This window comes from Lemur catta, chromosome 6, assembly GCF_020740605.2.
Source record: "Lemur catta isolate mLemCat1 chromosome 6, mLemCat1.pri, whole genome shotgun sequence".
In the NCBI taxonomy this organism is placed as follows: domain Eukaryota; kingdom Metazoa; phylum Chordata; class Mammalia; order Primates; family Lemuridae; genus Lemur; species Lemur catta.
Genome location: NC_059133.1, coordinates 37,808,817 through 37,832,162, shown reverse-complemented (window position 1 = coordinate 37,832,162; position 23,346 = coordinate 37,808,817). Strand labels below are relative to the sequence as shown.

At 36.6% G+C, this 23,346-nt stretch overlaps 1 protein-coding gene across 2 annotated transcripts in view; it reads left to right on the top strand.

The window, feature by feature from the left end:
- The first annotated feature begins 586 nt into the window (after window positions 1-586).
- Window positions 587-23,346, top strand: part of ZDHHC17 (zinc finger DHHC-type palmitoyltransferase 17) — an 84,394-nt gene continuing 61,634 nt past the window's right edge. Inside the window, exons 1-2 of one of the 2 annotated variants that reach the window (XM_045553328.1) lie at window positions 587-1,309; window positions 22,623-22,726. In XM_045553328.1, coding sequence (XP_045409284.1) covers window positions 1,217-1,309; window positions 22,623-22,726 — 197 coding nt within the window. In that variant the 5' untranslated portion in view covers window positions 587-1,216. Of the gene's footprint in view, window positions 1,310-22,622; window positions 22,732-23,346 lie in introns of those variants that run through there. The other variant, XM_045553329.1, reaches the window with a different exon arrangement.

Genomic DNA, 23,346 nt, shown 5'->3' with positions numbered 1-23,346 from the left:
AGAACTGATTCCTGCTCTCTCTGGACCCTCCTCAGCTTCCTTTGGCGGGAACATAAACCTTACAAAGGCTTCCTCCTCCCATTCCCACTGGTATTCCACGCTTTCTCTGGAGTGACCTCCCTCCTGATTTTAAGTCTGATGTTGTCGGACCACAGGCTTCTTTGTGGTGGTCTTTGGCTGATTTGGCTTTAACAGTAGACAGATTGTTAGTACCGGGATCTCTAAGAGATCACGTTCCATGATCTCTGCTAAATCTTTCTGTGAGCTGTTTAGAGCTACAATTTTTAACAGCTAGAAATAAAGACAAATGCCTTCTAAAATTGTCCCATCACCCCATCTAGCAAGCAACCCCCCCATACTAGCCCTATAATATCCTTTAAAAAATGGCTTTAGTCATGATCTGGTTCGCATTTCAGGGAATTTAGTTTAAATAACTTCAGTTCTGTATTCCCAGGTTATACCAAAACGGAGCAGATGGCGGTGTGTGGGCTTTGAGCTCGTAAATTTTTTATGTGGTAGTAATTCAAGACCAATGACGGCAGGGTGGGATTGTTTAAAAAAGGTTTCTCTAGGAGGAAGCCCCAAGTTGCATCTATGTTTTTCCGGGTGCCCCCCGGAGGCTTAGGTTGCGGGGTGACCTTTTTGTGCGTGGAGGGAAGGGGTGTTTCTTTCGTCTTCAGGAGGGATGCACGTCTCGACTCGAGCTTGACAGTACCAAACCTTCTCCCTGGAGCCGGCGATGGCTCCGCCCGGGTCTCCGGAGCCGGGTCCTGGCGCAGGAGAGCTGGGCGTGTGGGCGTGGGCCGCCTCGGCTGCCTAGATTTGGACTGCACGGCTCCGAAGCTCGGTTCTTGCTCCCAAGTGGCCGCAACATTTCCCAAGCGGACATCTCAGCGCCCCGCCGCCTCCGCCGGGCAGCCCGAAACGCACATCTGCCTCCGGCCCGGACCCGCCCCCGAGCCGCGGCGCCCACGCCCAGAGCCGTCCGTCCGCCCCAGCGCAGTGCAGCAGACCGCGCTCCCGGCCGGGGCCGGGCCCCGCTCCCGCGCACGCGCGCAGAAACCCGCGCCCTCCCAGGGGGAGGGGGTGCAGGGGGCGTCACGGGGGCAAGGGAAGAAGGAGGCGGCCGCGTCGCCTCTGGCGGGGCTCGCGCTCGCGCTCGCCCTCGCCCTCCGCCTTGCCCGAGCCCCGCGAGGGTGAAACGCTTTCTCCCGGCATGCAGCGGGAGGAGGGATTTAATACCAAGATGGCGGACGGCCCGGATGAGTACGATACCGAGGCGGGCTGTGTGCCCCTTCTCCACCCAGAGGTGAGGAACCGCGCCGAGCGCATTCCTTGCCCTGCGGCTCTCCAACCTTTCTCCCCCCGACTCGCCGAGGGTGGCGGCCTGCGTGTGTGGGGTAGCGGGACGTGCCGAAGTTGGGAGGGTGGGGAGGCGAGTCCAGGCCCGAGCGCGGCTGCGAGCGGATAACGGGGGAGGAGATAGCGGGGCGGGCCCGACCGGGGCGGGCTTTGGGACGCAGTCCCTGGCTGTGCCCGAGGGACAGAGGTGGAGATGCTGATGGTTCTGCCCTGTCCCCGCGCTGCGTGCGGTTGCAGAGGCGCCGGGGGTCCTCGTGCTGTTTTGGAACCGCGGCTTAGCCTCTAGTCCTGCTCCAAACCTTTCGAGGGCAAGGAGGAAGCGCGTCTGGTTTTGGTTTCTTCTTATTTCCTTCGCCAGTGTGAATGACGGTATCTGTCCTTCCATTTAGCTCACCATGAGGGGACAATTTCTTCTGCATAGTGGTGTCCTTCCAGGTTATGCCACAGGCAGCACCTCGGGGCACCTTGTGTCAGTTGTCCTTCTTTGAGCATTTGTCCTTAAGCGATTAAAAAGATAGGTCAAAACTTTTGGGTATAGAACTGTGCTTACATTAGCTTGTCAAAGTACTGTTTTTTAGGAGCCAGGGGAGGACAGTGCAACACGTTTCCCATCACAACATGAGTATCTTCCCATGTAAGTAAACAGTGCCCCGCTCCAGGATCACTCACAGTCAGTACTTGTTTACCTCCTAGTTTGTAGCTGAGCTAGTGCTAGTTAAGGCCTGGAAGCAATTCTTGATGCATTCTGGTTTTTAATGATTCACAGTGATCTGTGGATGGGGCAGCGGCACAGCTTCCGTCTAGTTTTTATGAGGTTGAAGGATGAAGACAATCATCACGTTGGGTGAACAAACATGGAAGTCTCTACCTGGTCGCTTTACATTACAATGATTCTATTTATTTCTGGATTTTGGTTTGTAGCATGCTCGTATTTTTGAGTAAAATGTGAATAATGGCGATACTCTCTCATATGTTAGTACTCAGCTACCCTCCCGTTCATCACTTTGGTTTATCAAAAGCAGATGGGGTCAGTTTCTTAGGAACATATGCGTGGGCCAGTCTCAATAGAAAAGGCTACTCTGGATTTCTGACAAACAGTGTTGTACAGTAAGACTAAACTTTTTTTTTTGACCAAAGTGATAACATTATCAGAACTGGCATTGGAGATTTCTCTTTTGGTTCACACTTAAGCCCTAAAAATAAATATATCAAGAAGTAGACAAAGTTTTCAGATGATGCCTTGAAAATGTTGCTAAGGGAATATTTCTATTCTTATGGTCCTGTGGAAATATTTCGAACACTTAAATATTTATTCTGTGTATTATAACATACTATTCTTCATAAATCTTTGCTTTGTAAAATAGTATTTATGTTGTTTGCTACTTTAAGAATAATTAACCAGGGATTGCTTGGTATAATAGCATAGCCAGCAGGCTTGAAGTTTTGAGGCCAGGCTTCAAATTGCCAGTTAATGGATAGGATATTACTACAAAATCAACCTCCTCGTCATTGAAAAGTGGAAATTGCTGTTAATGGTATATTCCATTCCTTTTTACCCAACAAGCACAAGGTCTGATTAGTTTAAGTGCCTTGGATCTTAAGCTCGTAACCACACAGCTGAGATCTTTGTACATTTTTTTTTCAATTTTTTTTTTTTTTTTTTTGGGTTAGTGTCTGCACCTGGTGTAGTTCTGCTGCTGCTTAGTGTTCTTGGGCAAGATACTGCTCTGAGTAGCTTCATCATTTCTAATAATGGGATGATAATGTTTAGCTAGTAGACAATAGTGAAGATTAAGTGAGATAATGTATTTTTGTTGTCAAATAGGCAGTGTTTTCAGTCTCCTTTAGAAAGAAACCTGCTCTGTGTCTTGGTGAGCAATGAAATAATACTACTTTTAATCACTTTTTGAAGGGTCAGACAGGCTTGGATTCCAATTCTGAATCTGTAGTAACTACCTAAGTGACCTGAGAACAGGTACTTAATTTCTTTAAGCCTCGATTTGTTCATCAGAAGATGGAGATGTTAGTTAGTTTACAGGACTCAAAGGGATTAGGTGAGACTATGTGTTGAGGTTCAAGAACTGGCACATTGCAGGTGCCTAGTTAATGTTATTTCTGTTTCTTCTACCAGAAGGAGGGAATTGTTACACAATTATCTTGATTTTGGTGAGTGATTTAAAACTTATGTGGGTTTTAATTTAGTGGAATAAGGTCTTGCAGAAACAAGTTTTATTTTACTTTTTATCTTCAGATTTAACACTGTCACAAAAATAGTTTCTCATTAAATATTCGTTAAATGGATGAATTATTTGTAGGATAAAAAAATGAGCCATTGCTTAAGTCTCTTGTTAGTATGCTGTCTACTCTTAAAACCTTAGGATTATGCAATTAGGGGAACCCTTTTTAGAGGTATTTATGGTAAGAGAACCTTACTTTTTAATGAATTAAATCATTCATTCATTTAATTACATCATTTGTTTATGATGTTTGGGTCAATTATTGTGTTGGACTCTGTGTGAGACTTCAGGATTTTTTTGGTACATTCAATAAGAGGCACTGTAGGATACTGGTTAAGAGCCAAAGCTGTGGTAACAAACCAAAAATCTAGATTCTGCCGCTTACTGTTATCGTGGTCAATTGACATCTTCCTCATTTGTAAAATTGGATTGATAGTGCCTACTTTTAGAGTTATTGTTAGTGTTAAGTAGGATAATGTTTACAAAGCAGTCATCACAGGTCTAGGCGTGTAGGCTGCCGAGCAAAAGCTTCTAAAGGCCCTGGCATATAGTAAATACTGAAAGAGAAGCTGCTGTTACTTTGTTTTCTGTTAAAATGGTGATTATTTGTTTTATCCTAATGGAAGAAATTAAAGACTATTTGGAAAAAGATGAACTGATTATTAAGGGATTAGGGTGCTAGCCCTAGCTTTGTGACCTTGAGCTAGTAGATACTTAAGTGCTCTTAGTTTCTTTGGTTTTGCGATAAAGAGCCTAGACTAGATTATCTCTAAGATTTCTTCAAACTCAAGTGTTCTGATTGTAAGTTGTGATTTTTTTTCAGGATAATCACCTAACCACTAGGTACATAGCACTGTGCTAAGTTATATAGGCTAAAATAAAATAGGATAACATGTTTTCCAGAAGGTAATAATCTAGTTGGGAAGTGACATGCACATGAAACACTTGACAGAATTCAAATAGGTGCCAAATTAATAGAGTCAAGTCCTGTCATTTAGAATGGTTAGAAAAAGACTTGGGTAGAGGGACATAGACCACATGTTGGTCTACTGGTCCAGCAGACTTGCTGTAACCAGTCTTCTGTTTTACTGACTGGTACATCCTCAGTAAGTTGTCGCAGCTCTTTCGTAGAATGAGATCACAGTACCCCCTTCTGCCAGAGTATTGTGGGGGCTCTCTATTTCAGAAAGATCTGACTCAGCTTTGAACTGGATTGCCTAGATTATCTAAGGCTTTCATCTTTTGCTTTCTTCCTTTTTTCTCAATTTCAAAACTTCTGCTACTGCCTTTTTTCTCATTTTTCTCTGTCTTTTTAATGGTAATATTTTTTAGATCTCACATTCATTTTATCCATATTCATGTCTAATGGTTTTTTGTTTGGATAGTAAACCGAAGTATTACTATGTCTACTGTCTTCACAGATTTAATAGTGTCTACTTTTTGAAGCTTTTTTTAAGTGAAAATAATTTCACCTTTTTCCATTACTTTTTTTACCCTATTATGTATTTAGAGATTTATATTTGTACATATATATAAATAATTTACTTTCAGGAAGCAGATAGAAAATTACCTTGAAAGTTGTTTTTTCTTAGGTTACCGGCAACTCTTTTCTTTTCAAAGCATGTCTTTTTGAAGTCTTTAGGATCTGATGCCTTCCTTTTAAATTCAGCAAAAATGCTATAGGTCATATAATTGTAATTTACATTTTAAAATACTGTATCTTAGACATAATAACCACTGAGCCAATATACATAAAATTAAAGTACAACTAATTGATGACCTCATGGATTATGGCAAAGCCAAAGTTTAAAATTATTGACATATAGAACCAAAAAATTGTATGTGGTCTTGAGAAATGCTATTTTCCTCTTTTGCCTTTTTTGTTTTATTTTGCTCAAAATTTTTATTTAATTTGGGGGAATCATCTCAGAAGTACTTATTAAGACTGGACTGTGGGGTGAATGGATATGACAGCATTTAGGTTAAAAACGTGAACAATGGTTTTAGGATGCTTGGGTTCAAATACCAGTTCTGCCTCTTACTAGCTATGTGACCTGGGCAAGTTACTGAACTGTGTCCCAATTTTCCAAACTAAAATGGGGATATAATAGCACCTACTTTATGACTGTGTGAGGATTAAATGAGATAATACATGCTACGTTCTGTGTCTGGCACTTAGTAAACACAAATATTAGCTATTAATGTTGTGGTAAGCAGTAGTATCTCAAATTGATAAGTCAAGCAATAGTAGTATGTACATATTAGACATGGAGGCAGCTGACTGAGTGGCTAATTAATACTGGTTGTCTCTGGGCATTGAGGAGAGAAGATAGGCGGATGATGACTGTATTATTAATATGAGCCTTTTTTTCCCAATTTGATATTCTTAAAGATGTGTGCTTTGATATGGAGAGTGTTTATTGAACATCATTCAAGTGTAGTCTTGACCCTTTGCTAGACCACAAAGTAATGAGATTCACAAAATAACAAAAGAGTGACTGTAGACCTTCAGATACCTCAGGATAGATGAGGATTGAGTGTGGGTGTGTACTTTTTTAAAGTTAAAAATGAATTGTTGTCCCCTTTTCCTCTAGAGAGTATCCTAAAGGTTATAGTAAGGTAGTCAGGATTGAACAGTTAAGGCATCTTATGATGTATTGTACTTTTAACAGAACCCCCAACAATCATGTAATCTAAAGAGGTCTTTTACTATCGAGGTTATATAAAATTCTCTATCAAAGCATCATCTGGTTGTAGTATTATTTTGTGATTAGATTTTATTACAGATGAATAAGAGTAAAATATTAAATATTTTAACTTTGGAGCTTGAAAAATTGCGATTGAAAGCAATACTATATTTATAAAATATGCAAATAAAATTTTTACCCAATGTAATAATTATTCAGACCTAGGCTAAAACCTTTTAAAATTCTTTGAAAGTAAAGCTATAGGCAGCTAGTATGATAATACAGTGAAGCATCAGCCTTCTGTGAAGGAGATACTGTGAACTTAATATCCTGAGATACAGAGGGCTAAACAGAATGCTTTTTTGTTTTTATTTCAATCCCTGTTGAAAATTTGCCAAGGGAATTATCCTATTTTCTAGGGTTATACATACTAAATATTAAATATAATAGAATCTTTCTTTGATAATCAGAATATTGTATATAGTGTCTTAGGATCATCTTTATGATTAACAGTGATTGTAAAGGATATGAAGATGATAGGGCTAAATGTGCCGAAAGCAGTTTTTGTATATATGTCAAATGCCTTGTGCTTTTATCCATTATTTATTCTAGGAAAAATCAAGTGAAAAATAACTTCTGATTGAGATGTTACTATATTTACCCTTGTTTAGTTTTTTCCTCGTGTAAATGACCATAGATCTTGTTTAGTTTTTAGGAATAATTTTCTGATCGTGAACATTCATCAAATTATGAGACATAACCAAAACTGATGCACAAAACTAGTAGTGTCTCAAACTATCCCTGTTCTTGTGGAAAAAAAATAAATCCTCCTTTGAGCTGAAGACAGAAGCTGCTTGTTGTGTTAGTTAGAATCCTCTGGTTGCAAATGTCAGCAACTCTGCTGAAACTTACTTGAGCAAAAAAGGGAATTTACTGTCTCAAATAACCCAAACTTAGAATGGCAGAGATACAGTTGGATGAAGGACAACTGAGCTGAGTGAGAATGCCACCAAGACTGTCTCTCATTATTCCTCCTCCCTCCCTCTCTGCTTCATTTTCTCCTAGTGGAGAGCAGTTTCCTTGTAGTGAGGACATGGATGCCAGTATTTTTTTTTTTTTGGCCGTATATTTTAAATCTGCACTAACCATTAGAGAAGGATTGCATATCTTCCCCTATTCACACTGAAGAGTAGCATTGGGTGGTCCTGATTTGGATTATGTGTTCATTCTTATGACCATGGGTGTGTAGCACTGTAATTGGCCAAGAGGACTTGGTTGGACTTGGGGGAGGAACAGCTGGGCAGGCAAAACTATTTCTGTCTCACACACTCTAACGTGAAGAACTGTTTATTTGCTTTGTTTCCAGTCTTCTGTTTTATTTTTTTTTAAATATATTTTAAGTGATGTTGTAATTACATTGAACTCAGTTATTCTTCACAATAAGGTTCCAGTTGGACTACTGAATAGTATTGTTTGTGAATGATGTAGACCAGGAATTGACAAATTTTTCCTGTATAGGACCAGAGAGCAAATATTTTCAAGTTTGTGAATCATATGGTCTCTGTAACAACTACTCTGTGGTTGTTGTATGAAAGCAGTCATAGACAATATGGAGATGAGTGGGCAAGCTGTGTTCCAATAAAACTTTATTTATAAAATCAGTTAGTGGGCCAGATTTAGCTCATGGGCCATAGTTTGCCAACCCTTGATTTAGACAATACATAGAAACTCCAACAAGAGATTTATGTTAAAATATGTGATATCTCAACACACTGAATTCCATTAATTTCTGGTAGGGAATAACTTCGTAATGCATTTATTTAGGAGGTGGGTTGGGTGAAGTAAGAATATATCTATGTGTATATTAGAATCTTATAGGGAGCTTTGTTAGAATACATTTCCATACATAACACCTCAAAGTTTCTAATTCAGTATGTGGATTTGTGGCATGTGTATTTTGAAAAAGTACCTAGAATGATTCTGATAAACTCTCCTACACTTTCTCCCCTACTTTCTGATACCTACTTAATATGTGGGAGAAGTTGTATTGTAGAAGAAGGAAGGAAGCTAATTTGACATTTAATATACGAGGCATTGTACTGAGTGCTTTGAATGTTATCTCTTTAATCTGATAGATAATGTAATAATTGCTAACACTTATTAAATTGTAATTATGAGCTAGGCACTAACCTAAACAATTTTACATATATATTCATTTAATTCTCACAGCTTTTTATACCTATTTCACAAATGAGGAAATGGGAGCATAGAGAGATTAAGTAACTTGCTGATAAGTGACAGAACTGAATTTAAATCCAAGTTACTCCTATTTTCATAGCACAGTACAGTGTGATAGATATGATATAGAGTTGATTATTATTTGTTACACACTAGCTGGCTGTGGTTACAAATGTCCTCATTTATGTTTTGTTTTAAATTTTTTTGAATAGACTTTTTTTGGAGCAGTTTTAGGTTCATAGCACAATTAAGCTGAAAGTACAGAGTTCCCATATACCCACTACTCCTTTTTTCCATGTAGTGAGGACACAGATGCCAGCATTTTTTTTTTTTTTTTTTTTTGGCCATATAGCTCAAGTCTTCACTATCCATTAGAGAAGTACTGTGTATCTTCACTTCTTCCACACTGAAGACTGGCATTGGGTGGTCCTGATTTAGATTATGTGTCCACCCCTATGACCCTGGGTGTAGCACTGTAATTATATTAATATATTCATAACCCCTCCCGTGGATATTCTGCACCAGAGTGGTGTGTTTGTTATGATGAATGAACTTAAATTGATGCATCGTTATCATTCGAAGTCCATACTTTACATTAGGGTTCACTGTTGGTGTAATACATTGTATGGTTTTCAACATATATAATAATGCTGTCCACCGTTATATTGTCATATGTAATAGTACCACTGCCCTAAAAGTCCTCTGTGCTCTGCTTATGTCTGTCCCTCCCCCAATCCCTGGCAACCATCTTTATACTGTCTCCATAGTTTTGCCTTTTCCAGAATGTCATATAGTTGGAATCATATAGTATGTTGCCTTTCAGATTGGCTTTTTTGACTTAGTAATATTCACGTAAGGTTCTTCCATGTCTTTTCATGGCTTGATAACACATTACTTTTTAGCACTAAGTATTATTTCATTGTCTGGATGTACCACAGTCTTGTTTATCCATTCACCTACTGAAGGAATGTCTTGGTTGCTTCCAAGTTTTGTTCATTTACTTTTCACAGTAGTTCTGCAAAGTATTTATTATAGAACTGTTTACAGTTTAGGAAACAGTCTTAGGTAAAGTAATTTATTCAGGTTTACATCATTAACAGTTGGCAGAATTTGTTTTAGAACCTGAACTCTTTGACTCCCAAACCTATAATCCTCATATACACTTTGCCATATAAAGTAGTAGGTCACAACACAATTTATTTTTTACTTATATTTTACAATATAGTAGAAAAACTTTATCCATTACTATCAATTCTTTCTTGTTATTAAAGGAGTTAGAGGAGGATTCATTTCTGGCAGTTGCTTTAAGGCTACTTCTTTTAGTAACCCTTTGACTTGAAATAATAAAACTCCTTTTTAAAATTTTCTTTAATTCAATTTTTCTCCTACTTAGTATAAATTAATAAGGTAAAAGATACTTTCATTAATCCTGTGAAAGGAGGTGGTTTCCATTGAGATAATCCTAGGTGTAGATGGTGTTGGGGATGGATACTCTGGGTATTAAACCTGTGGTATTAGCTGTTGAGAGGACAGATAGTGCTGGTTTAATTTGCAGGTGCTTCAAGTTTAAGCCTTTTTGAAGAGTCCCACTGTATTATTTTTCAAACTCTTCTGAGTATTTGTTTCTGGACCACATTCTCCTACTTAATAGAGCTTTTGTGGTTACATTTCAGAGAGAATAATGTAGTTCAAATGCCACAGCCAGCAGTTAGTGACTATATGATCTTGGGCAGGTTACTTAACCTTTTGGGTGCCCCAGTTTTCTTATCTGGAAGATGGGGATAATAATAGCATCTACCTCTTAGGGTCCTTCTGAGATTAAATGAATTAATATACCATATTTTGTAGATTTTAGCATGTATATATTTTAATATCTCCGAAAATGGAATTTGTGACTTAGTTAATGGTGCCTGTTGCTTTGGCCAAGTTGCAGTAATGATTATTTGTCACTTCTTGTGCCTGGACCATCTTTGTGGTTATTCCTGATGGCATAGTTGCATACCTGCAGCCTCCATCTTAGTTAGCAATCCACTTAAGGAACATTTCAGAAAGGAGTATGATTCCTAGTTGTTTCTGAAAATTGTTGGTAGCTTCTGGTAAGATCAAGAAAATCATCCACATTTGTGGAATGTGTGTCAGTAGCTTGGAAGGAAATCCCAGAGATATAATAAAAGTGACAAAATCTTTTAAGAAAGGCTGTAAGCCAGTATTCTTGGTGGCTCATAAACAGTATTATGATGAAAAACATAGGGATTGACAATTCTAGGTTGAACAGTGATTCAGAAGAAGCTAACCTTGAGTATGAAGAAGTTTTAGCAGTACAATAACTGATTCGTTTCTCTGCTTTTGATAGATTCAAAAGAGTGATATATGATAAAAATCTGTCTATAAAAGATCTTTCAATTAGTATAAATAATCCTCCAATTTGTATAAGTTACAATTCTAATTGATAAGAAAGCATTGGATGTTCAGTTGGCAGTGTTTCTTTCTTAGTGATACATACAGTATTGGTATATGTTCCAATCAGTGGCATCTTTGAGTCTATGAAATTCTGCCTCTGAATAAAATTTAGAATAGTACCTGGCAAATAGTTAAGAGTTAACCATTATTTGTTTTATAATCTTTACTTTCTTTCTGCAGCTCAAGATTATGAGAGAACATGTATACCATTGTTAATCCTGTTTTTACTGTGGAGATTTTATCTCCACATGTACTTTCACTGAAATTATAAATATTAATCTTCATAATTCTGTAAATATAATCACGAATTATATACAGTGCTTTCTGTGGAAATTTTGCTTTCTCTTTGAACACCTGTAACTTAATTTCAGAAGCCCCCATTGTATAAACTCCCCTCCCCCCGCCGTATTTCTGTCTTTTTTCCGGTGGATAATTCAATGTAATAAAAACCAAAAAAAGGGGCACACTTGGAAAAAAAAATTTGACAAACTAGAATCTAACATTGTAGCATAGCAGACCAAATATAAACTGAAACTTTCTGAACTATTATTATACTAACATCTGATTTATTGTGTATTGTTGAATAATTTATGAATTTTCGAGGTACCAGAAATTTAAGTCTCAGCACAGTTTTTTTAGCCTTAAAAAAAGTGATGAATGATTACTGTCAAAAATTTAAATAGTACAGAAGGGTATATAGAAGGTGAAAGTCTCACAGTTCCTTACCCTCAATACACACAAATTTCTCTCCTCAGAGGTAACCATTACATTTAAGTACACTTAAATTTTCTATGCTTACACATTTAAATGTATATTTTATATACATGCTTATATACATTTGTTTTCATTACATAAATGGTATTATATGTTATAAAATTTGTATTTTTTCTGTATATAGTTTGGACATAGTTTTATTTTAGCACATAATGGTGTTTCCCATTCTTTGTAATGTCTGGACCTGCATTGTCCAATATGGTTGCCACCAGTGACGTTTGGCTGTTTAAATTAGTTAAAATGAATAAAATTTTAAATTCAGTTTTTCAGTCATATTAGTCACATTTCAAGTGTTTATCAGTCATATATGGCCACTGTTTTAGACAGCACAGAATTACATAATGTGTCCATAATTGCAGAAAGTTCTATTTGACAACATTGGTCTGGAGATAGTTTCTTTAAAAATTTGTATTTATTTTTAAAATTTTTTTCCTGCATAACTTTTTTATTGAGGCATTCAATTCATGATAAATTTTAAATATTTTAAATGTTCAAGTTGATAACTTTTCTTTAAGTTAAACTTTGTTTTTGAGATGGGGTCTTGCTCTATCACCTGGGCTAGAGTGCAGTAGCATGATCATAGCTCACTGCAACCTCAAACTCCTAGGCTCAAGCAATCCTTCTGCCTCAGCCTCCCTAGTAGCTGGGACTACAGGCGCATGTTACTGCATCCGACTAATTTTTTTTGTTTTGGTAGAAATGAGGTCTCACTCTTGCCCAGGCTGATCTAGAACTCCTAGCCTCAAGCAGTCTTTCCACGTAGGCTTCCCAAAGTTCTAAGATTGCAGGTGTGAGCCACTACTCCTGGCCTAAACTTTTTATTTGAAGATAATTGTAGGTTCACGTGCAATTGTGAGAAATAACACAAGAGAGATTCCATGTACCCTTTACTTAGGTCCTTCCTGTGGTAACACCTTGCAAAATTGTAGTATATCACAACCAGGAAATTGATATTGATACAGTCAAGATACAGAACATTTCCATCACCACAGGAATCCTTCCTATTGCTCTTTTATACCCATGTGGTCATCCCTCTAGCTCCCAATGTCTTCTTAACCCTTAGCAATCACTAATTTTATTTTCCATTTCTATTATTTTATAATTTTAAGAATGTTATGTAAGTGGAATCATGTAGTATGTAACCTATGGGATTGGCTTTTTTCATTCAGCATAATTCTTTAGAGAGTCATCAGGTTGTGTTTATCAGTAGTTCATTCCTTTTTATTACTGAATAATATTCCATGCTGTCGATGTACCACAGTTTGTTTAACCATTCACACATTGAAGGTTATTATCTGTATGTATGTGTGAAGGAAGGGTGGTTCCAGTTTTTTGTTATTATGTATAAAAACTGCTTTAAACGTTTGCGTGCAAGTGATTATGTCAACATAAATTTTCATTTCTCTGGGATAATTGCTCAAGAGTGCAATTACTGGGTTATCTGGTATAGCTATATTAATGTTTGTAAGAAACTGCCAAGGTGTTTTCCGGAGTAGCTGTACATTTTAAAGATTCCAACTAGCAGTCTATGAGTGATCTTATCTCTCTACACACTCGCCAGCATTTGGTGTTGTCACTTTCTTATGATTCTTATTTTTACAGTTTCTTTCTAATTTGGTCTTGAGGTCTCTCCAGAGAGTGTCCATAAGCCCAGTAACCTCAGCCTCTAGCAGAGCCTGGCGTAGGGTTGGGGTTGGGGGTAGAGTTAGGTTCCGGTGTGTGTGTCAGGTGAGACACTTGAGAAAGTGGAAACAAAATGCGTGAAAAAAGAAATTTATTAATTTATTACAGGTCCCAGTGAGGTTAAGATTAAGGAAGGAGGGGAAGGAGCTTGGGGAGAGGAAAGAGGGGACATCTGTGGGACTGTGCCTTTATTAAGATCCATGAGCGTGATCACTTAGGCTTTCCTGCGGAGGTTGTGGATTGGCTGCTTTAAAGCAAAACTCATGAAGGGGGGAACTTATTTACGTAACTTGGGTGTTGTCCTAGCTTTCTGAGACTTAGTTGGCAATGTGGCCAGGACTTGTGTATGGGCTGTTTGGTAAGAGAAATTGTCCTGTCGTTTGGGAGGGAAACAAGGGGGAAGGGAAAGTGACTTCCATAAGGTTATCAATCTAACTAGGAGGTATATTAAAAGAATGCTAGTCACAATCTTAGAGGTGGAGGATAAAATTGAGAATTTCAAGTGAAATATTAAATTAGACATAGACTACAATGCAAGAGTGTCACTGATTCTCACGTAGGCATTTCTACCAAAATACGGTGTTATTCATTCCCTGGAATATATTTGAATAAAGATGATTTAATTACTTTACATATAATGGAGAAACACTAAAGACGTTGTCTATTAAAAATAGAGGAAATACAGGGAAATAAGCATGTATTCTAATTTTTTTCCAGTATCACATTTGATGTTTTTGCCAACTCCATACACCATTGAAATGAAGAAAAATGCATTTTTTTTGGCAGGAGATTTGATTGTATTCTTAGACTATTCAAAGAAATCATCTAAAATCAGAGATTATATTTTAACATTATGGCCAGATATAAGATAAATTTGTGAATATTAGTCATAAAACCACGTAATAGTTATAACCACCTTCAAAATGAAAATGATTTGTATAGATCAGTTTACATGCTGTTTACCAAAATAAACAACTCTCAGAAGTAGTCGTGGTAAGCTAGGTTTTGCCACAGTAGCAACCCTAAAATTTTAGTGGCTTAGCTGGACCCAATGGCATGCACCTATAGTCCCAGCTACTTGGAAGGCTGAAGCAGGATATTCGCTTGAGCCCAGGAGTTCAAGGATGTAGTGTGTAATGATCGAGCCTGTGAATAACCACTTACTCAAGCCTGGGCAACATAGCAAGACCTCATCTCTTAAGAAAACAATGTTAGTAGTTCTTGCTACATACATTGTGAGTTGAATATAGCTACTCTGGAACTCAAGAATGATTTAGTATCTGTACTTTCAAGAAGATTGCCAGTCTCCATGGCAGAGGGAAAGAGAGAGTGGGAAATTGCATATTGGCTTTTAAACCTGTTCTCTGAAAGCAATAGTTCCCTTTTATTAGTATTCCATTGGTTAAAAATCACTTGGTCAATCACTTGGACGCACTTATCTTTCAGAAGGCCAAAGATGTACAATCCCATCATGTACCTGAGAAGAGAACTGGAAATACTTGATGAATAGAACTAATGATTGCGGAAATATTTAAATATAAAAATGGAGACCAAAAAAGTCCAAGGAAAAGATTAATATATATAAAGAGTATAATCTCTGAAATATATTGAAAGCCTAAATCAACAATTCTAACAACGGAACAGAAGTCTTTAGTTCAGTATGAAAAAGGTTGATATCTATTCTTGTACGTACATAAAAGTCTGATTCATTCAAATATATTAAACAAATTTCAGGATTTAAGTACAATGAAATGACCAAAGGATATGAACAGAGAATTCTCAAAAGATGAAATAGAATAGGACAATATATTTAAAGTTGAAATTGCAAGTATTACTTTATTTAAATAGGGGAGAATTTAAAAATAACACCAGTGGCAATGAATTCATGGAGAAATAGTCAGATATTGCTGGTGGGATTATAAATATCCTTTTTCCAAACAATTTAGATGTCATCTCAAGAACCTTAAAAATACTCATTTAATTTAAGAATCCCTGTCCAGGAAGTTTACCTTGGTTAAACAGAAGAAATGTTTAATAAATAAAGTATTTTTCATTGGTGAGGAAAAATCCATCTATTTATTCTTTCATTTCCTTTAAGGGCACTACCATTATGCCAGGCTCTGTTGTAAGTAAGCACTGGGGGTACACACAAATGATTAAAATATAGTTCCTGTCCTGTCATAGCTTAAAGTCTAGTGGTGAAGATGATGTTATAGGGGAAGACATAGACGAGGAATGCCTGAGAAATAACATCTGAGTTTAGTTAGGACCTTTAAGAACAACCTAAATGGTCAGCAATTAGGAAATGTTTCAGAACATTTCAATATATCAGTATATGCAGTGGTTCACAGCAGTACTTATAACTATGTGTAATAGCAAGAGGATATAAAGTATATGAGTACTATTAGTACAGACTATAAACATGTAAACATTTGGACAAATAAAGATTGTATAGCAGTGTGGAAAGAAATGTGCAAAAAATAAGGTTAGATTAAGAATGTTTCTTCCTCAAAACACATAACTTCAGTCTAATAATGAAAAGAAAAACATCAGATGAATCCTATTTGAGGGTCATTCTGTGAAGTACCTGGCTGGTTACATTCAAAATTGTCAAGGTCCTCAAAAACAAGGAAAGTCTGAGGTAATGTCACAGCCAAGAGGAGCCTAAGGAGACATGACAACTAAAGGCAATGTGGTATCCTGGATGGGGGTCCTGGAACAGGAAAAAGGACATTACAAAAAAACTAAGGAAATCTGAAAAAAGTATAGACTCCAGTTAAAATGTATCAGTATTGGTTTATTAATTGTAACAGATGTATCATACTGTTAGATGTTGATAATAGGGGAAACCGGGTATAGGGAATATGGCAACTATCTTTGCATTGTTTTGGTGGGGGTTTTTTTTTTTTTGCATTATTTTTGTAAATCTAAAACTTTCTAAAAAAATAAATTTTTTATTTTTAGAAAGATAGGAAGGTGAGAAGCATGTACATATAGGCATTTGCTTAAATGTTCACCAAATGTCTGTGGAAAGAAAATAGTATGCCAAATTTATATATATTGTTACATACATGTGGATTAATGCTAGAAGGAAATGAAATGATAAACAGTTTTTAAAGAAACTAGAGGTTTATGAACATTTTCCTAGTCTAAAAATTTCCTTTATTTTCGTCATGTCAAACTTTCTTGATGGAAGCAAAAAGGTGAATTTGATAGTTTGGATTCAGGCAGTGGTGATACTACAGCATAAATAGAGCCTATGTCTCAAGTTCTAACAATTTATTAGAACCAACAATCATATACTATTAGGTAGGGATTGGGACCACAGCACATGTTTTTTTTTTTTTTTTTTTTTTTTGTGGAGACAGAGTCTCACTCTGTTGCCCGGCTAGAGTGAGTGCCGTGGCGTCAGCCTAGCTCACAGCAACCTCAAACTCCTGGGCTTAAGTGATCCTACTGCCTCAGCCTCCCAAGTAGCTGGGACTACAGGCATGCGCCGCCATGCCTGGCTCATTTTTTCTATATATGTTTTTAGTTGTCCAGCTAATTTCTTTCTATTTTTAGTAGAGATGGGGTCTAGCTCTTGCTCAGGCTGGTCTTGAACTCCTGACCTCAAGCGATCCTCCCGCCTTGGCCTTCCAGAGTGCTAGGATTACAGGTGTGAGCCACCGCGCCCGGCCACAGCACATGTTATATAAGGAACCTGGTATTGACTGAAAAAATTGGTTTGGTATCTTTCCATTATATATTCCTAATTAACCAAATCATTTTTGTCCAATCTTCAAGATGGTGCATCACAGGAAGATAAATAGACCACATGTTCTCACTCATATATGGAAGCTAAAAAGTTGATCTTCTAAAAGTAGTGTGAAATAGTTGTTACTAGAGGCAGAAGAGGAGAATAGCCAGAGAGAGGTTGGATAACGGTTACAAAAGTACAGCTAGATAGGAGAAATAAGTCTTAGCTAGTGTTCTATAGCACTACAGCGTGACTATAATTAACAGATTTTGGTATATTTTCAAGATGCTAGAAGGGAAGATTTTGATTGTGCCCAACACAAAGAAATGATAAATGTCTGAGGTGATGGATATGATATGCCAATTACCCTGATTTGGGCATTACACATTATATACATGTACTGAAATGTCACACTGTACTCTCTAAACATGTACAATTATGTATCAATTAAAAATAGTAGCGAAAAAAGATGGTATAAGTAGGTTAGTAAAGGATTCTGTCTTGAGTGTAGTGCCATCTGCTGGCACTGTTAACTAATTACATTTAAAGAGAACGTTATAATTTTGTAGTGGCAACTGGTTTTCCTTGCTATTCATTGTTCACTTGATTATGTAGGTTTTATGCTTATGCTGTCTTTTTATTATAAACAATAAATATTCCTTTTTAAAAATCCTTATGGTATCCCTAGAATTTAGCTCATTGCTACCTGAGGTTTCCTTCCTTACCAAAGTTTTTTGCCTGTTTTTATGGCTGTGAGAAAATGCCTTTATTTTACAAACCGAATTCGGGGTGAAAGAGGTTTTTTTTTTGTTGTTTTTTTTTTTTAAGTGCTCTGTATATGTGGCTTTTTTGTTTTAAGAAGTTTTCACATTTGGTACATCAATATTAGGTAGGACTTAGAAGTAAATTAAGTACCCATAGAGACTGTTTCTCCTTCCCTGTCTTCTTAACAGCAACACGTTATAATGCTGTAATATCTTACAAATTTAATGGAGTTAAATCTGAGCAGCTCAAAATGATGTAATTCAGTTCATTTAGCTTTTTGGTTCAGAATCCAACCTCTTGGAATGATACCTGACAGCTGGCATTTATATAATTCAAGTCGTGAGCACATGGTTAAGTCCTTTTGGCTTGCTAATCCACCTGTGTATATGGGCTGTGCAGGCAGATAACATGTGTTACATAGGTAACATGTATTATTAAATAATATGTACCCTAGAATCTTGAATTAGTTTGTCCTCTCTCTGGTTTAGAAATGCATTTATTTAATTATTTGAGAATTACAGCATCTTTACATGTATGTATTTGTTATTATATGTTGCAGTCTTTGAATTATCTTCATATCCTTCATTTTTCAAATGTGTTATTTATTCATGCTTTTCTGAGAGCTTTTTAACATTAGACAATTACTGCCAGTATTCTTTATATTTAAATGTTTGGTCTGGCTGGAAGTTATTCTGATGTAATGAGTGAGGTGGGAATCTACAGGAAGAGCCCTTAGGCAGACCTGGCCCTGCCACTGGATATTTACCCTGTTTTACAGTAACATTCAGGAAAGTCCCAGATCTGTTTTGAACAAGTTATTATACTTATACCTGGTAAACACCAGGCTCATAGCCAAAGTCGCTAGGACAGTCAGGAGAGTCCAGGTGGCACAAAGTCTTCCCAAGAACATTAGGGTGCTTGCTGCTGTTGCCAGGAGAATAGTATCCTAGACATCTGTGTGTTCTCGTGGGGAACATGGGGAACCTGGGAAGCCCCCACTTGGGAGCATGCTGCCCTCAATTCTGTTTTGTGTGACCCCTTATTTTCAGACATGTTTCACTATCACTTGCCATTAAAGAAAATTTATATCCTCACCTGTATTTGTTGTCATCTTTGCATCGAGCGCATCACCTTTCCATGTTGGAGCCTGCTGAATTTTTTCTCCTCAGTGGCTCGGCAGCTGTCATTTATACCATTTGTTGAATAACATGTCTTTCCCTTCTGATTCTGATTCTCATTTTGCAAGCTCTATTCCATTGCCCTGATTGCTTATTACTAAAAACCAAACAAATAACTGTATTGTTAATGGAAAAAAAACAAATTCTGTAAAATAAAGAGGTTCGTTCTGAGCCTATGAGTGACCATGGCCTCAGGCCATGGTCTTAGGAGGGCCCAGAAAATGTGCCCGAGGCACTTGGGTTATAGTTTGGTTTTATACATTTCAGGAGACAGGACTTGGAGGTGAAATCATTAATCAGTACATGGAAGTTATACATTGATTTGGCCTGGAAAGGTGGGACGTATGGAGGGGGGACCCTTGTAGGTTATAGGTGAATTTGGAGAGTCTTCAATTTATAACTGGTTAGAGAAATAAAGCTTTGTGTAAAGGCTTGGAATCAGTAGAAAGGGATGCTTGAGTTAAGATGAAGGGTTCTATCTATCTGTCATGTAATGCTATACCAGAGTCAGATTGGAAAATAAGCCACATTGTACCAAGTAAATAAAAAAGCCCCATTTAATGAGATTTTATGGTTTGTAAGGTCTGACTTAACCTTTTCCTCATGTGGTTTAAGGTCCTGTTTGTAATTTAATATCTATTACCACAAAGAGTCTGTTTTGTCAGGGTTATGATCTCTATTTTAACATTAATGCTAATCAGTTGTAGTGTCTAAACTCCAGAAGGAAGGGGGTATGAGGTGTATCTGACCTCCCTTTCCATCATGGCTGGGAACTGTTTTAAGATTTTTTTCTGGGGTCCCTTTGGCCAGGAGGGGGTTTGTTCAGTCAGCCAGGGGCTTAGCATTTTATTTTTAGTTTACATTATAGTTGGGGCAAAACAGGTAGATGTATAAATTAGTTTTAAAATGTTACTGGAAAAAAGTCTAATTTCCATTAACACGGGGAAGCTCACATTTGGCAATGTCAGTGAGACAGAATGGACTGTAGAAAAACTGAGAATAAGATTTAATCATTATGTTCAATAAGTGAGGTGTCCCGAGGGATGAAAATAAAATTCAAGTCATGTGAAAGCTTTACGATAGAAATCCTCAAAAACGAGATTTATTTTTATTTGATGAATATTCATTATTTGTATGTAAAAGCAATATATTTGTCCTTAGTAAAAAAGAATAGCAGTTTGCCTTGGCACATTTCAAATTGAAACAGTTTTTAAAGTTATTATTTCCTCAATATTACATTGTCATTATTATTGAAAGGCTCTTGCTTATATTAATAATATTTCACTAATTTTTCTTCCCCTTTGTCCTTCCATTCTGGACTGTAAAGTCCTTGAGGGCAAGAGCCTGTATTTTGTATACATTCACAATGCTGCTGTGAGCCATAGTGTAGTCTGGCGTAAAAAGAAAAAGCAGATTCTCATGCTGCCTGAATTTAAAATGTTGATGTTGGGTTTGTGGTAGACTTTTTGGGGGGAGGGGCATTGATTTGATATTTGAAAGATATTCCATTAAAATTTTTTTTGGCCAGATGCAGTGGCTCATGCCTGTAATCCCAGCATTTTGAGAGGCTGAGGAGGGAGTATCTCTTAAGGTCAGGAGTCTGAGGTTACAGTGAATTATGATTACACTGCTGCACTCCAGCCTGGGTGATAGAGCAAGACCCTGTCTCTAAAAAAATTAATAAAATAAAAATTTTTTTTATCTTGATTACTGAGTTTTTTGACAGCCTCTTAAACTTTGTACTCTCCTTACCCCGTCCTGGTCCTGGATCCCCAGTACATTGTAGAGAGCCATATAGCAGGCTCTCGGTGTATGTTTTCTTGGGCATATTATTACATTCTACTTGAAAGCTATGACCAGGTTTTTCCTTTTCAGGTGTATTACAGCCCTATAGATGTTATAATTGAAGGTTTAAAAAATGATTGTCCCTGTGGTTGGAGAGAATAGCATCAGAAAAGAAAATTTAGAAAGTAGGAAGTTTTTCTCATTTGAGAAGTGTCTTTACCTCACTTCACTTAGTAGTATAGGGCGTGGAGAAGTTGAAACCTAGAATTCAGTGGAGAAATTAAATAGGAAAGGTTTAAAGACAGTAAATGGATATCTTATATATCAGTTTGCTTCATCAGTTATTCAGAATGTTGCATATACCCAAAATACTACACCTGCCCATGTTCTAGAATAACCAGTTCTATTTTATTAGAGTTTGGAGCAGTCTCTTAAAAAATCATTTAGTAAAATATCTGCAGTATATCGTGAATCTTGGCTTAAGAATGATGTCTTTTTCCTTTCTTCTGCTAATGTGGATATATGGTTACATGGTATTCTAATATTGACTATACCATTTTCATAAGGAACTAAACATTTACCTATTGAAAGGTTATATACTAAGCAGAATCTGCTTTTGTGAATTTTTTTTAATTGCCTTTTGTTGAAAATATTCAGATTGGTAATCTCCAAATTTATGGTTCAAACAAATTAGCTTTGGAATTGTCTATACAATTTCAATGGCTAGGGTAAGGTAAAGAATATCCTTTTTCTTCCAGGAAAATGCCCTACTTAACTTTGCATTATTAAGTATCAGTGGTAAGTGATGTGATCAGAAGCAAGAGAACATAAATTTTTCTAAGGATTACTTTCCAAATATTTTGTGATTTATCCTTTTATTTATATTTATTTATGCACTTGTCTGTGAAAAATACCAGAAACATAGCAATTTGAATGGATGATATTAAAGCTGAACATGCTCAGTTTTTCTCTGTTTTCACAAAAAAGAAACGTGATTGTATCTTAGGTGCTATATTGGGGAAGTTGACTATATATAGCAAATTTTGTACTTTAAATAGAAAATTGCACACAGCATATAAACTTTGAATGGATGTAATATTCTGTGAAACTGTCATGTAATTAAATTTTTATATGAAAAGTTAGTTTTCTTAAGGGTATTGACATTTTTAGAACTATTTAAGTGGATTTACTTTGAAATTGTAGATTGTACTCCATTGTTCCTAATTCACCTAATGGTGGCCCTTAAGCATGGAGTTTAAGAAAAGGTAATATCTGTGAATAATATCTATCCATGGTTCCTTCCAAAAGGACCTTAGAGTTTATTTGGGAAACAGGACCGTGCATGTGATGAAAGTTTAAAAGTAGAATTGTTAGAGCTGGGGATTATGCTAGAATAATAGAAAAATAGGTCTAAAAGAATGAGTTGATTTGATGAAGAGATCGGAGTTCTGTGATGAATTTTTGTTGCTAATTTGTCACTAATTTCTAGTCTTACAGCTTTTTAATTTTGAGAATGTGTACAAGGAATACATACTGTTTGAATATACTTTTTCTTTAAGAGTACAAACTTCAGAATAAGATAAAATTTGATAACTTAATTATTTCAACAATTAGCATTCTTCAAACAGCACAAAAACAGTAGTATAAAATATTGAAATATTTTCTGTATCTGCTTTTTCACTTCTTGCCTGTGTGTGATTTTTTTCTTCAACAGGAAATCAAACCCCAAAGCCATTATAACCATGGATACGGTGAACCTCTTGGACGGAAAACTCATATTGATGATTACAGCACATGGGACATAGTCAAGGCTACACAGTAAGGTTTTTGTTGTAATTGTTTTCTTCTTTGGCATCTGTTAGTCTGAATAACAGTCTTATTACCTTGGGAAAAATGTCTATATCTCCATTAAATAAATTAATTTCTTTTCCATTAGTTACTTGAATATGTCTGTTTGCTTTTGGTACTTGCTAATCTTTCCAGAAGTTATTATGTCCTAAGAATATTAAAATTGGTTATGGAGAATTGAAAAACATTGTTGGTATTAAAGCATTTTAAATGGGAAATATTAGTGCATATCCAATATTCTCTTCCCTCTCAACCAGGTATACAGATTAGAAAGAAAATGTAGTCAGTGTCTCATTTACTTATTTATTTAACTTGTGCTGAGGGAAATATCACAGAGTTTAAAATATTATCTTCAAAATGCCAGATTATATCAGTCTTTGAAATAGACCAAGGGAAAGGGTAAATCTAAGGATATTATAATGCAAATCATATGGAACTTGAAATATAACATATTTTCATCTACAAAGAGGAGAAACTAGTTCATAGGGTCTTTAGCTTTAAGAGTTGTCTGAAGTTCATTGCATCTAGCAGCGTTAATAGTCACAGTATAGTAACTTAGGGTGTATGTTTTTTCTGGTCTTTCTGGTTAT